The sequence below is a fragment of the Letharia columbiana genome (genome assembly GCF_014066305.1).
Source record: "Letharia columbiana isolate WasteWater2 chromosome Unknown Sc0000004_s0, whole genome shotgun sequence".
NCBI classification, from domain to species: domain Eukaryota; kingdom Fungi; phylum Ascomycota; class Lecanoromycetes; order Lecanorales; family Parmeliaceae; genus Letharia; species Letharia columbiana.
The window spans coordinates 835,858-850,658 of record NW_023501040.1 but is presented as its reverse complement, the minus strand read 5'-3'; the positions used below and the strand labels follow the sequence as shown (position 1 = coordinate 850,658).

General features: G+C 50.3%; 7 protein-coding genes across 7 annotated transcripts; 3 read left to right on the top strand and 4 right to left on the bottom strand.

The window, feature by feature from the left end:
- Window positions 1-601: 601 nt before the first annotated feature.
- HO173_002230 (uncharacterized protein) lies at window positions 602-1,198 on the top strand (the record flags this gene model as incomplete). Its single annotated transcript, XM_037304164.1, has 2 exons — window positions 602-730; window positions 797-1,198. The coding sequence occupies 2 exons, from the start codon at window positions 602-604 to the stop codon at window positions 1,196-1,198; spliced, it is 531 nt and encodes a 176-aa protein (XP_037168959.1).
- Window positions 1,199-1,418: 220 nt separating this feature from the next.
- HO173_002229 (uncharacterized protein) lies at window positions 1,419-2,176 on the bottom strand (the record flags this gene model as incomplete). Its single annotated transcript, XM_037304163.1, has 2 exons — window positions 1,419-1,807; window positions 1,864-2,176. The coding sequence occupies 2 exons, from the start codon at window positions 2,174-2,176 to the stop codon at window positions 1,419-1,421; spliced, it is 702 nt and encodes a 233-aa protein (XP_037168958.1).
- A 198-nt stretch (window positions 2,177-2,374) lies between these two features.
- On the bottom strand, window positions 2,375-2,674 carry HO173_002228 (uncharacterized protein; the record flags this gene model as incomplete). Its single annotated transcript, XM_037304162.1, has 1 exon — window positions 2,375-2,674. One exon carries the CDS (start codon window positions 2,672-2,674, stop codon window positions 2,375-2,377), a length of 300 nt encoding a protein of 99 aa, XP_037168957.1.
- A 794-nt stretch (window positions 2,675-3,468) lies between these two features.
- Window positions 3,469-4,164, top strand: HO173_002227 (uncharacterized protein; the record flags this gene model as incomplete). Its single annotated transcript, XM_037304161.1, has 1 exon — window positions 3,469-4,164. One exon carries the CDS (start codon window positions 3,469-3,471, stop codon window positions 4,162-4,164), a length of 696 nt encoding a protein of 231 aa, XP_037168956.1.
- Window positions 4,165-4,430: 266 nt separating this feature from the next.
- HO173_002226 (uncharacterized protein) lies at window positions 4,431-6,830 on the bottom strand (the record flags this gene model as incomplete). The annotated part of the gene is made up of 7 exons (XM_037304160.1): window positions 4,431-4,598; window positions 4,660-5,040; window positions 5,089-6,065; window positions 6,118-6,398; window positions 6,450-6,574; window positions 6,630-6,753; window positions 6,808-6,830. The coding sequence occupies 7 exons, from the start codon at window positions 6,828-6,830 to the stop codon at window positions 4,431-4,433; spliced, it is 2,079 nt and encodes a 692-aa protein (XP_037168955.1).
- Window positions 6,831-6,959: 129 nt separating this feature from the next.
- HO173_002225 (uncharacterized protein) lies at window positions 6,960-13,570 on the top strand (the record flags this gene model as incomplete). Its single annotated transcript, XM_037304159.1, has 7 exons — window positions 6,960-6,977; window positions 7,359-7,433; window positions 7,486-11,774; window positions 11,828-12,059; window positions 12,111-12,266; window positions 12,318-12,620; window positions 12,671-13,570. 7 exons carry the CDS (start codon window positions 6,960-6,962, stop codon window positions 13,568-13,570), a joined length of 5,973 nt encoding a protein of 1,990 aa, XP_037168954.1.
- Window positions 13,571-13,888: 318 nt separating this feature from the next.
- Window positions 13,889-14,612, bottom strand: HO173_002224 (uncharacterized protein; the record flags this gene model as incomplete). Its single annotated transcript, XM_037304158.1, has 3 exons — window positions 13,889-14,298; window positions 14,404-14,526; window positions 14,582-14,612. 3 exons carry the CDS (start codon window positions 14,610-14,612, stop codon window positions 13,889-13,891), a joined length of 564 nt encoding a protein of 187 aa, XP_037168953.1.
- Window positions 14,613-14,801: the final 189 nt, after the last annotated feature.

Below are 14,801 nucleotides of genomic sequence, written 5' to 3'. Positions count from 1 at the left end.
AATGGTAGGTGGCTTTGAAGACTAGCTGACGAAGAGTCCCTGTACGTATAATTAGACCAGTGGATATGGTGGGTTGGACCCTTGTGTTGGAAATATATCTTCAGGCCACATGCTTCTTCATCGCTCCGCCATACCATAGCAGTGCCGCACCAGGAGACAGCTGACAGACCTTGGACTCGCCCCGGATAGACCTGGTCGCGCTATGAATAGGAATCTCAGTTGCCGGCTTGTCAAAGTCAATAGTCGCCAAATCATTTCTCTTCCGAGAAGACCACAACTGCTCTCGGCCGGTAGGCAACGCCTGAGCTAGAGGCCCAAGCGTTGAATGGCAATGGCAAACCCCATCACGCAAGATATGATACATAAAGTCCGGATCCCACGCAGTGCAAGATCATGCGCCCCCACGCAGCTTTTCGGTGATTTTAGCCGCATACTTTGGTTGACACCACGTCAAGACGGCACGCATGCGGGTATCGCTTCTAAATCTATTATATACACCGTGTTCGCATATTCATATCACAATGCCCCGCATACCGATGCGGGGATTACTATTTGAAGTTGACATGAAGGTCGATAAGCAAGATTTGAAGAGACTGGTACCATGCTGCGTCTGAACTCATTGTCATTACTTGGCATACTTCTTCACCATTACTTCTTTTCCTCAACCTCAGCATTACCCCTCGAAACCCACCGTCAATTATCCCTCACTCTCTCCAAGCGGACTGTCGAAGTACGCCCTCTCTCTCTTCCACGACCTTCCCCTGTTCTATCTGCGCACCGTTAATCCTCATTCCAGTTCCTCGACTGTCCCGGTCCCCTACCCTTACCGCCTTACCCCGAAGCCCCAATCTTCATGAAAGCCACCCACATCGACGTCGAAAGCCAAGCTCCCACCGCACTCACCTACACCGATCGCTGGGGCGAACAAGAATACATCTTCGAACGCGAAGGTCTCTGTTCCCGCGCCGGCTGCAAATGTGTTTCCGGGTCCATCGTCTGCAATAACTTCGGATACCTTTTCTTCTCGAGAGTTCTCCACAGTTGGTACTCAGCTGATTGCTTGGCCACGTGTTCCTGCAGCTTTGTCGATCCGCATAATCCACCATCAGTCAGCCTGACTGGAGGAGGCAAGAACGTCAGTGTGGATCTAATTGCGAGTCTAGGGAGCGGAACTGTGAACATAGCCTCAACAGATTGAATCCGTAGGGAACTGCCGGGCGGTTCGCAGGCTGTATGGCAGGGGAGGCGACTGGCTGGACAATCAAGAGTTTGGCGAAGTTGCTGCGTAGGGTACTCTTTCTATGTGTTGACGGCGCAGGAAGTTTATGAGACGTATGGAGTAGCACCATATGCGAGTGATGTTATTACGGCTGCTGCTATCATTGGGGTTTGCTTGAAGAACGTGTAGGTGGTTATGGCTACCAATATATGATGCGGAACGCCAGATGGAAGAGGTCTGAAGACTCGACGATGGCCTTCGCTATCCCAATGTCTCCTTTTTCTCCCGCACCAGTTGAATCCTCATCATCCTCTGCAGGTGAGGACGCAAGCGATCTGAGATTACTAGCCCGGACACCTCGAGGTATCAATAAATAACGCAAGATATGCCTGGGTGGTGACTCAGAGCCTTTCACTATCTGACCATTTCCGTGCAAGAGGTCCTTCAAACCTCTGTCTGTGTCGCGCAGGATGGAGATGAGAATCTCAGCGCGCTCTCTGTCCTGATGATCTTCCCTTCGGACTTTGTTCTTGAATTTCGGTCTCTTGAGGCGAAGTGCGGCGTCGTTGCTCCTGGCAAGGAACAAAGCTAGGATGGTCAGTAATCCCAGACGGACCACCGATGCGACAGGCTGCGATGCTCACAGAGGTTCACGTCAAGCTCGATCTGTTCCCATTGTATCTCCTTTAAGACTTCTCCATCAATATCCCTTCCGCTCTTGCAGTCCAGGTGGACGCGTTCCAGGCACTCTCTTTCCTGTTGGAGCCTCAGAGTGTAGGCAGGCCCCTCCTTCTCCTTGGCAGCCTCGTCAACCTTTTTCAGTATCTCATCTGCATCGTTGAGCTGTCCATTTGCATTGGCGAAATATTGCTCATTATACGAGAGTGATCCATCACCTTGGCCGACACAGCGCGCTCGATTAGCAGCCCTCAGGGCGGGTAGAAGGTCAAACAGCATCTCCACCAGACTAGGAATAGGATGGTGAGTTGTGCTTGCGGGAATGGTTTCGACAACCTCATCTTGCTCGACACTGTCCTCCCTTTTTTTTCCAATGCCCTTAGCTCTTCTATTTTCAGCAAGTTTGCGACTCTCTCGTTGTATCGATCTCTCAAAATCTCGCTCTGTTTGCTCAGCTCTTGTTCTGGGAAAGAAGGGTCAGCGGTGCACCCCAGGAGGTGTAGCAAAGGGCCGAAATAAACCTTCCCAAACCAGAATGTCTACGAAGATCCTCAGAACGCGTTGCCGCACAGGCCGGAGGCCGTCTTTGTTGCGTTCAAAGGTCATGTCCAAACTTACCGCTTCGAAAAGCTCTGTCCCCCAAAGTCGCAATCTCAAAGCCCATCTGGCGAGTTCAGAGTCTTCTAGTTCGACAGCTATGCCGGCAAGGATAGCTTGAGCGGTAAGACAGATGTCTCGCACGACCCAGGGTCCGATTGGTCCTCGATTGAGACCCATAGTCGTCACCGTACCAGGGCAGTGTAATAAGTACAAAGCGAAGCTCGCGTTGATGAAGACGTTGCTGATGGCCAGTGAAGATCTCGACTATAGGTCTGCAAAGTTACACAAGCTGTGGGCAACGTGATTCGGCGACTCCAAGGCTTCCGGCGTTTGTTCCGACAGCAATGGCACATGGAGCAAATGCGTAGTAAATTGAATGATGCCGCCGGAAGTTTACGAGGATTAATGACGGAGAGAAGTTGCCCAAGAGGTCGCGGATTCTCCGACGGTCACGTGTTTCAGAATTGCTTCGTTTCCAAAACTTCAGGACCTTTCCGATATTGGGGCTTACAGTCATCCCCCCCAGGAGTGCGGCGACCACCTCCGTGCGTTAGCGCTGTGGCAACCCACATGGCATCGAGCGTGCAGGAGCAAGAGATGAAACACATTGATAGACACTGCTGAAACGCACGGACGTGGGAGTTTTGTGTTTCCAGTCTGGGGGTGGTTTTTTCCGGAAAACACGCCGTTGATTTGCATTGCTATCTGAATCATGGAAGCAGAATCGCACGACTTTGTTCCAGATATAACCCAAAGAGTTTTGATGCTTTGCTGCCCACAACCCATCAGAATCCGTACCCGTAAGGCAACGTTTCATTTCCTTAACACAGTCTGCCCACGCTTGGCCCGTGTGCGTCATTTTTCCTTTATTCTCCCCAACATATCTCGTGGGTCGTACGCTCCATCTTACTTCTGCATTCATCCTATTGCACAGACAGAGAAACATCAGCGCGGTCCATCGAAAGGAAGTGATGTCAATAACGCCTCCTACCACCCCACCTAGACGAGCATGCAATTCAGCAATTTACACACCATCTCCCGGCACAAAGGCCCCGTCAAGACCCTTTTCCCCAATTCCAACCAGTGTGGATGTGACATACCAGATCGTCCGCATCAAACCCAGCAACACAGACTGGCTTACTCCAAAGCCCTCAGACCTCATCCAGATCATAGGTCCGGTGTCTGGGGGCAACACCCCCAAAGCCGATGATGAAGACGCAGCAGCAGCAGAAGATGACGGTTTTGTGATTCCGTGTGCAGCCCGCCTCAACTGGGACGGTAAATCGATCCATCTGGAATGTCTATATTACCCATCCGCCTCCATTTTTACGGGTTTTGGGGAGTGCGCAGATGAGACAGCGAATGCGGCCGATGAGGCGGAGCGCGTGCAGAGTGTGAGTGTTACGATGCAGGATGCGATCTCCAGAGAGGACGAGACGGGAGGCGAGATGGTAGAAGATGAGAATGTGAGAGATGATGATGGGAATCCGTTCATGGTCTTGCATGTCAATAGAGGGCTTGCTGGATCGGCGAGGCTGTATTGTAAGAAAGTCATGCATAGTCAGAACGGTCTGACGGACGGAGTTGGTGAAATTTTGGGTCTGGATAAGAGTGACGAAAAGATGGACAACAGGTGGATGTTGCAGGACGAAGAAACCAGAAGATGATTTTATAGGTGACAAGGATGCGCGGTGCCTCTAAGCCGCGCCACAGAAGATCAGTGGCGCTAGAGATTCTAGCCGACAAAAGCATCAAAGCCTGCACAGAATAAGGGCAGAGATTGGCTGATGTGATGGTCGAGCCTCTTGGAAACTGAAAGGGTCACTAGGCGTGTCAGAGTAGCTCGAATACAGTCAGAGCGCTTGCAGATCGCTGGTATGTACACGCTCAGATGCTCAAGATAGAGGATGTACAACATAAACGTACAGACTTCTCAGCCATCGCTACCGTTCGACCTAAATGAAGCACAGCGCTCCACATAACCATTCGTGAGATCCAAGACCGATTGCGGTAGGCTGGTTGCTTGAACGATACTGCGAACTTTGACCGCGCCTTCGCTTTCGATGAGCTTGCGGACGGTGTGGAGGAGGGATGGACAGAACTGTCGGTCATAGGTCAGCACTCCCAGCAGCACCAGCCAGACAGAACGATATCAGGCATACCTCGGAGTACCACCGATACTGCCAAGCGACCAGCCGTATAACGCACTGCAGTACCTCACCTACCCTCCCTTGGCCCTCATACATCCTCAATACCCCTCTCATCGCCTTCGGGCTAAACCTGACCCTCAGGCACGACTGATACGCTTCCACCGCTTCTGGAAAGTGATGAAGTCTTTCCGCAAGCTCGCCCAGAATCTCCCACTCTTCTGCCGATTTGCGGTATTCACCTGATGATTCCTCGGTCTTAGAGCGTGCCATGTCGGTCCGCCAGATTGTGTATATGCGTAGGTCTTCATAGAGAACCATGAAGAGATTGTCAAGCCAGCGCTCACAGAGTCGTTTGTTGTGGAATTGTGTGTAGTGAGGTTGAGAGGGAGAAGGCTATGATTTATTTAGCAAGCTCTTAAACGCCAAAATCTAATGGCTTACGTCTTCGTTGCCAGCTTTGACTTCTTCAGAGGTTATGGTGTGGTTAGGTTTCTCGATAGACTCGTTCGTCAACGTAGCACTGCTGGGGGCCCCGCTACTTTGTTCGGTCATTTGTGTATTCGCTGAACCTGGTAGTGAGAAGTCGCCGTCGTGGCTTTCAATGCTGTCTGTCGTCCCATTGACGCGCGGACTTGGGGAATGTAGAGCGACGGTACTTGCATTCTGATTCGCGGTGGGCTGCTGATTTCCGCCAGTCTGCTTCTCGCTCCGGTATTCTTCTTCCATCACAAAGACGTGACTTCGTATCTTGAGCAATTGGTCCCATCCGATCTTTGCGGTTATTTCTGTGAGCAGACTGTAGGCTTTGAGGAATGTGCCCTTATAGCCTGCTGCATGCAGCTTTCGTAAGGACGGATGGACCAGCTCGCTGTTGATTGCTTCCTGTGATTCGTCTATCTCATCTAACATGCTTTCTGGCATGACTGGTAGGATTACTCGCTGGGGCTCTGGCATTCGGGGCGCATCTTTGTCCTGATATGTGAACATCGGGCATGAATTTAGCGTTAGAAGTGCGAGGTCCCATTGCTCGAGGCCAACGTAGATCTCTGCAAGCTTTGCCCATGTACCAAACTCGCTAGGTGCCGCAGTCACACTTCGCTTTGCACAATCCAGCGCCCACTCTAACTGACCCTTGCTTTGGCAGAATGCCGATTGGCAATCGAGAAGGGAGTAATCCATAGGTAACTGCGATATGGCATCGTGGAGGAGCTTGACCGCTTGGACCTCCTCGTCCGCGGATATGAGAACACGGGCGAGGAGTGACGAGACTTCCACATCCCGTGTCCGAAGCTTTTCGAAGAGGTTTATGCCGGATGTATATCTTCCTGTGGTATGTATGTAATTGAGAAGGCCTGTTGTGAGATGATTAGAGACGACATTGGGCACTTGAATTTCGGGTTCCGAGCCAAGCTGTGATCCTGTGAGAGCTTTTTAGTACAGGCCATATGCAGTCAATGTGGTCCAACTCACCTTTGAAAAAAAGTCTTTCGGCAGCATCGAGGAACTTGTGCTCCACCTCCGTGCTAGTGATTGGATCGAATCTCCGGACACCGATGATCTTTTTGATGCTATCTCCGCTACCATCATCTGCGTACGAGTACGCTCTGAGCACAGCGCACAAGAAGGTCTCTAGCCAAAGCCCTTCGGATGCCACTCGCTTGTCGCCCCGCTCGTCGATGCAATAGCTCTCCACTCCACCCGGTATCTTAACATCCACCCGCATATCCAGATGTGAAAACGCATTGTAGCAGCTGCAGCTGTTACTCTTCATTTCTCAAGATTCAACCGAAGCCGGTACCCACCAATACAGTCCAGATACCACTTTATGTGTTTTGTCTTGCGGCGTATAGACGAGGGTGTTTACGTACGCTGCTAAGCTGGCTGATGAGGAAGCGTCTACCCCAGTGACATGGTGGTAGACTCCAAACTACATCAAATGTCAGAAGACATAGATCAGCAAAGGAATGCTGTCAATTAGATACCTGGCGCCCTCCCGACTTCGCCTGCTTGACTAGGTGTACCAGATCTGGGGGACCTAATTCACGAATGGTCTGCAATGCCTCGTTGCGGCTTTCGATTGCGGACTCAATCTCTTCTTCAACGATTCTAACCGATAGGTCGTTAGAGACTTCATTGCTCGAATTGAGTGCAAGAACCTACTCTGGGACCGCAGGCACAATCATGGCGCGTGTGAACCTGAGACGACTTTGACTGGGCCTGGAAGAGTCCTCAAGATTCACCATCCAAGCTATTGTTTAAAATGGTCCATGTAGTCGCCTTATGAGGATATGACTGGGAGAGGCACTTAAGGTATGAAGCAACTTCGAATTGTAACCAATTCTACAGCCCAGCCGGCCGATGTGAAGCAGAAAGAAGGACATTGATAATTTGTCCTCTCCGGATGTCCCATTACTAAGCAGAAACGGCAGCTAAACATCGATTACTCCGTACCTTACTGTTCTTGGCATTTTGTCGCGACGTGTTTGACAATTTGATTCACAGCTTTGCAACACCTACCTAAGATTCTCTGTTCTATGTGCTGCCTGTTCCATGATACTATCTCCACTTGTCAATAGTGTCTCATTTTTGATTAGCATGCACCGACAAGGTGAACTCTTAAGCACTCGACTTACGGGACGCTTGAGATGGTACAGATGCCTTTACTACTGCAAGGCAGCTACAACATCATCGTCATTGCTGACTTTCTATAGGCTAGCTTTGCTCCTTTGAATATCGAGATCGAGTCGGAGAGCGAGGACGAGGTTGACGACAGCAAAGAAATTCAGGTATTCTATACAGCACAAAGTGCCATGTGACAACGAGGCTAAAACCTGTCAGATCGAAGAAGCTCTGAAGCTGTATCAGAACGCTTTAAAATTGCATTCCCAGGGTCCAGATTTCTACAGCGAGGCGGAAGATGCCTACAACGAGCTGTTTCGATCCGAGATTTTTACTTACCCAGAATCACTTTCTGAAGCCCAGCGTATTGAGAGTTATGGCGCGGTTGAGGACTTGGAAGATAATTCCGAAGACGACTTTCTTCCTGCAATTACGACCACAACCACAGGCGCAGATGTTGCTCCAAGCAGTCTCCCGCAGATTTTGTACCTTGCATACAAAAACCATGGCCAATTTCAGCTTGATAGACTGAAAGCCCGTCTTAGTCGTATAGAGCAAGAGATCAGACCTGACGACCATTTGACTCCTACGAAGCTAATCTTCGGGACGGCGTCTTTCAGCTTGAAGCTTTTTGTCGAGGCTCTAGACCGAGATGATACGGATCTGGAGCTGTGGCGACAAGTTGCAAGAGTTGCTGGGCTCCTAGGCAGTCGCCGGATCGCAAGATTCTGCTTGGAGTCTGTGGTAGATACTGACGAAGGAGATTTCGACCCCTGGGCGGAGCCTCTGGGTCTTGAAGAGAGCTTCGCTCTAGAGCAGCTGAAGCCTCTACTAAGATCGTTGAATGACCAGCTTTCGGAATCTCAACTGACTGCGAAATCCCACAAGCACAGAAAGTTGATGGGCTTGTTGAAGCGAAATGTCGATCCTTTTCCGTATCTGCCCACCAATGCAATCGGCCTTCCAGCCCAGAGCGTTACGCACCCTGCGAAGATTCAAGTTATCACAGTTCCTCTCAGGACTTGGGCAAGCTGCGGCAAAGCCATCTTGTTTCGACTCAATCAGGAAGCGCAAGGGTTGGTCAATCCAGTCCCTGGGGCCGGCTACTCACTGGCCATTCCATCGAACAACTCAGCTGGTATCCTCCCGCCACCGGCCAGACAAATGCCCAATCGCGATATCACTGCAGGCCACGATCGACAACCATTTGTCCGCAGCCCCACCGAGGATAAAGCGGAATATGTGGATGCGCTAATGGAGGTTTCAACGGCGGCGGGACCAGGAGAACGAAATGAGGCCCGACCCATTGACTTGAGTGGCTCCGTTGTTCGGCAAGCTATGGGATCTCCCATCAAAATTAGTCAGATTGAAGATCGCGGATACGAAAACGTTGTAGAACTTCCGCTCGCGCAAGGACGTGCAGAGAATGGCGGATTTGCAGTCCGACCAGCTGGTCCGGTGGCCTTGCCAACACGGAAAAGGTCTTCTGAAGCAGCCGAGCTACCCGACTCCACAGATATAGGGCGTTCGCGAAGCAAGCGAATCAAAGCTCGGGGTTCTATAGACCCCGATTCATTGAAGGACACTACAGCAGAGGATTGGGCCAAGTGGTACGAGCAACAATTGCAGATATATCATGAAGCAGACGAGCCAGCTTTTGGCACTGTGCAAGGAATGCTGACAAAGCTTGGGTCCCAAGAATCAGGGTCATTAAAAGTACTTCGTGATATTTTATCAAACCAGTGTACAGCATCAAATGAAGCAGTCAATGGCGCAATGGAGTCGCCGAATACGGCAGCTCAGGATCTGAAGACGATGCTTGATGAATGGGACCTGCCGAAGAGCAAAGCATTCTTGAGTGGACACGATACCAAAGATTCTGCTGGGCCCATCGGCGGAACTCAGAATCCAGGCTTCACGGCGTTCTTGGAGCATTCAACTGAGGAAACTCAAGTCTCACCAAAGCGGGCCCTTTTGCCTGGCGATCACGCTTTAGATGACTTTGCAAGACACCTTGACGACGGGAGCTGGCAGGGCCTACACCAGATTTCCTATGAGTGGATATCCTGTCTTCTGAGTCCCGGCACATTTGAGGCAGAACTTGTGTCGTTGTACGAGGCTTATTCGTGGCCGGATTCTCTTAAAGAAGCCGTTGTGCAAATGCTTGTTAATGAGGACGAGGCGATATTCTCACAGACGAATCGTCTGGCTGACTTGATGGAGCAGCAAAGCCGAGCTTATGAGGATACGCTGGAACTAGAACGCTTCAACAAGTCTAAAAAAAGCCACGTTCAACTGGTGCAGGCTATCTATGAACTGCACTTAGATGTTTATGGGCGAATCACCAACCCTAGCAGCGAAGTTGATGCGATGACGCGGCTTCTGCAACGCGATCGTCTTTGTCGCTGGGCTGCATTCTCGAGCAAGCTCATGAATCAATGGCTAAATTTACCTGATGATGAGGGCTGGTCGTCAGATGAACTAGAAATTCGGTTCATGTGGTCTTCTGTTGTATGCACCAGCCTCCTTGAACCAGCTTCACGCGATCACACAATCCTGTGCTTTCAAGATCTGATCCGTATCCTTAACAAGGCGCGTCTCAAGCATGAGATCGATCTTATCATTGACCTACCTAACAACGCAATAATGCCTGAGATCTCTGTGGAAGCTGCAGAGAAGGAAATCTCGAGACTTACGACGTTGGATTTTTTCATGGGCATCTTCAGCTCCGAGAACAATGATCCACTAACCATCATTGAAAGCTTGGAGCCACTGCTTGATCTCTCAGTACAGCAAGTGAAGGCGATGGACGAAACCGGCTCTGAGAGCACTGAAGGTGGTGACCCAGAAAGCCCGCTCGCGGAACAGTCCGAGGTACCAACAGATCCCAAATTGCTTGAGGCATTGCAATTCCTAAACCGAGGGAGCCTGCCTTTAAGACTGTTTCTCTGGCAAAGATTGCGGAACGCTTATCAAGCCATCCATTATCCGCCCCAGGTACTTTGCTGCAATCTGAGGAGTTTTGCGCTCATCACTGATCACCTCGCCTCGTCATCCTACACAGACAGCAGCCCAGAAAATCGCTATGACAGCTTGCTCCGTTGGTTGAACAAACTTGACGATCTCTTGATCAAGATATTAGGAGCCGCACTTTTCCACAACGACGCTTTCGAGACTCTAGATGTGGAGCATATCCGCGTATCCTTGGAGGCTTTAATAAGATTGCGGGACATCCTGCATGTCTTCGCATTATGGGAAGACACGATTCGAGTTGGTAAAACACAGGTACCCACCTCCGTGGGCCAGACTGCCCATAGAGGCTTGAGCAAGTCCACGGACAAATTCCGTGACATGATCGTCAGAACCTGGACCTTACAGTACATACTCCTCAAGGAAGCAAACAAACAAAGCCCAGGGTTGTTCACCAATTCGGATGAGATACTGCTTCATTACTTGAAGCGGGTCCATCAGACATTAGGCCTACGATGCTACTGCAGCCTCGCAGACAAGATGTTCCTGAAGCTGATGAAAAGCGAGCTTGAGGGATTCAAGCTTGCGGAAGGATGGGACACTGACATGGCTCAGTTGGTATTTGATCTCTATGGTCTGAAAATATCTTCAACTACGGCAGAAATGCAAGATCATGGCTGTCTTCCTGAGGAGCTCGACCGTCGTACCGCGGTGGAAGTCATGGACACCGTCATGCTACATGTCAATAGACTCAGTATCAAGGACTTACTGAAGAGCGACCTCAAATTTGCCGTGGACAAGATGCAGCAAGTCATCAAAATACCCAAGGTCACAACGAACGCGACGGCGAGGACCTTCAACCACCGGCTCGCGAATAATTATCTGAAATCACCTATTAATCCTGTTGATCTGTACCGGTCCTTACGAGGCATTGGCGGCCTTTGTGGGAATCCCGCACGTAGCGAGGGGTCCGAGATCGCTGCAAAAGGCTGGTACTTCTTGCTCGGTCACATTGCTCTTGCCAAATTTCGTTCGCTGAAACGCTCCCCAGTGGGATCAACGGATGACCTCGAAATTGCTAGGACGTTTTTCAGGCATGACCTCGAATTCGATACCGACAGATGGGAGACATGGTATAGACTAGCCCAGGTATACGATGCCATGATTGAAGAAGACAGTACGTGGACGGCAGACAAGCTAGACAATCACATGGCGGACCTGGCAGTGTTGCAACGAAAGGCTATACACTGTTACGCTATGGCTATGGCAGTAGGAACACGTTGCGGAGACGCGTCATTCGAAGGAACGAGCAAGATGGCTGATCTTTGCGCTGACTTTGGTACAAGGATCTACGCCTCAACTCGAGAGCCATTTTCAATGCGAGCTTTTGACATGAACGATTTTATGAGGTTTTTCAATAGAGCTGGGCAGGGCATGTATGAGAACCATCAATTCCCAGGTCTGAATCTGTATTCAGCTTGGAAATTTGCAAGTTCTTTACTTCGTCGGGCTTCGATCCAGAAACCTCAAGACTGGGTGTAAGTCCAACCAGGTACTAAACGCTTTCACGTTTGACTGATTTGACCAACAGAGTCTCCTACATGCTTGGCAAGGTGCTTTGGAAGATGCACAGTTATGGCGACAACGTCTATAGTAACGCTAAGCGCATTGGATATCAATTTGTCATCGATGCATTTGTACAAGCTATTGAGTCATGTCCGGACAAGCGTGACAGTCGACACCCTGACAAAGATCCGATTCTCGAGCCTCATTATAAGCTTGTTTCGGTGGTCTATAAGCTTCGCCTTTCAAGACAAATTTCGGTAGGAGAGTCAGCTGTGTCCTGTGTTCATCTCGCTAACATGAGCGTGTAGGTAGAGGAAGGTTGCCGGATTTTGAAGGCTACGCCATACTCACGGAAAGTCCCGGATGTTCAAGACACAGAGGATTGGGCAAGCTATATTCTGCAAATTATCAAAGCCCTTAGATCCGCAGATAAGGCAAATTGGCACCATCGTATGGTAGCAAGAGTAGGTTTCTTTTTCAGGACTCCTACAAGAGGAAGGCTAACACGTTCCAAGGCGGCTCACATCATCTACAATAATAATTCGAACGAAGCACAAACCGCTCTAGATGCAAAGCATGAGATCACACAACAGATCTTCACAAAGACCATGGCCATCCAAGTTTGGAAACCTGACAATGAACGGGCTGGGAGACACTTTGTCTATACTGGTCGATACGTCAGATTCTTCGTTCGACTTCTCTATCAATTGAATGACAAGTCTAGCTTAGAGGCGCTGGCACGGCGAATTCGCAAGAAAGCTGGTGACTTTGTTGGTCATGCTGGGATATGGCAAGAACTCTGTCAAGCATATCTAAAAGTACGCTCGAGCACTGGATTTTTTTTACGTCGAAGCGCTAATGAATTCAGCTCCTGCGCAACCAGCCATCCTGCAAAGTACCCGACCACTACCAAGAAGATGTATTCACAGGCATGAACCCGGAAACGTTTCAGCTTAACGCCTCTCGTCTCGAAGTCTCTGTACATTCGACGATGACGAACTCTCCAATCCTCGAAATTCTACGCGAAGCAATCGAATTCAAAAAACTGAACAACAACTACTTTAAGAGTGGAACTTTCGAGGAGCTCATCGGAGACATATATGCACATCTCTATGACACCTTCGTACCCGAACTCATCGCCAAAGAGACCGCTGAAGAAAACAGAGTCCGCATGAGACTGGATAACATACTCGCAGCCCCAAACAACGCCGCTGAGACACCTCCACCGGACCAGGCTGGCGAACAAGGTGCGGAGCGGAGGACCAAAGCCAATCGGGTCACTCCCCGGGAGATCATCAGAAAGGCTGAAGCGATCGCTATACGGCCCGCTCCTATGGTTCCAGCTAAGGCACTCAAATCGTTAGCACCAGCGCCTGCTTCTGAGCAAGACAGACCTGCTCCCAACTCACCAGTAGTAGCCGTCGTCATACATGAAGACCCGGTTAGGGATTTAGGAAGCAGCGTTCCAGGGAGTGTACATGATAGCGCGGATGACGAAAGCGAGTTGAGCGAGGTCGATGATGAGGTGGCAGAAGACAACCCCGTAAACGCAGTGGAGAGTAGGCCTCCATTATTCCCTAATCTCGTGAAAGTGGGGACGAACGAATCCGCTGGGGCAGAAAATGGAGGGGGCTTTGTCACTGCGAACGAAGCTCAGGATGATGAGGAAGAAGAAGACGACGACGATGACGACGAAGAGATGGGAGCCCCGCAAGAGGACCAAGCGGAAGTCGAGGGTCAAGTAGGCCTGGAAGAGCAAGAGCCATAAGGGAAGGGTGATGCAATGGAGCTGTACTGTAAAAAATATGATACCCTACAATTGTGCGGCATTTCGTGGACAACCGAAAGAACATTAGAGAAAGCTGGAGTTTGCCGCATGCAAGCCCTTCCAATACCTTCTTTCTATTCCACTAGAGTTCTGCCATAAATCAATTATACCTTGCACCTCATCTCTTCATTCTCTCGTCCACAATCTTCCCAACCATCCTCTCCAATACACCCCCACCACTGCCCTCTTTTTCCAATCCCTCAAAGTAACCCCTAACGCTCTTCTCAACATACTTCCCAACCATATCCACCTCCACATTCACCTCCTCCCCCTCTTTTTCGCAGCCATGACCACCCGCTCTTGCGTATAAGCAATCAGCATGACCTCCCACCAACCAGCCTTGTCATCTACAGCCGTAACAGTCAAACTCGCCCCATCAAGCGTCACATACCCCTTCTCCACCACATACCTCAGCACCTCTTTTTCCCTCGGCTGCAATCGGAACACCAAACTGTTGCCGTCGGGCGTTACGGAGAGGATCTTCGCGATGGTATCCACATGTCCCTGCACGAAATGCCCGCCCATGCGCGTTGTGGCGCTGACGGCGCGCTCGAGGTTTACGGGGGAGGATTGGGTGAGGGAGCCGAGGTTGGTGCGGCGGAGGGTTTCGGGGGATACGCCGACGGTGAATTGGGATGGGGTGAAGGAGGTTATGGTTAGGCATGTGCCTGGTTTGGAAAATGTATCAGCGGAGGAAGAATGTTGGGATGAAAGGTCGAGGCTGAGACGGAACAGAAGGACGGTAAAGTCGGGTAGGATGCGAGCTGGCGTACCGTTTATACTGATGCTGTCGCCCAAATGGGCATCTGTGAGGATCTCCCCGCAATCGGAGATTGTCAGTGAGGTCCCTCCTCCGCCGGCTGCAGTGTCATCTTGCTTTTCGAGGCGGGTGACGGCTGGCTGCGTTAGTTTAGCTAAGAAAAATAATGGCTGACAAAAGAGGGAAATTACTGCCTGTGACTTCGACTATGCCTGTGAACATGATTCACTAATGTTCAGCAAAAGTTTGAGGGCAACAAAATTGATAGGAAGGCATCTGGAGCAATGGTGATGATATCGCGGAACCATTTCCGCGTCTGAAGCCGAGGTTCGCGGGGCGGGTTGATTGTTTGAACGACATGATATGTTTTCTTTTCCCTCTTTCTCTTCCTCCACCTTAGCTTCTTGATTT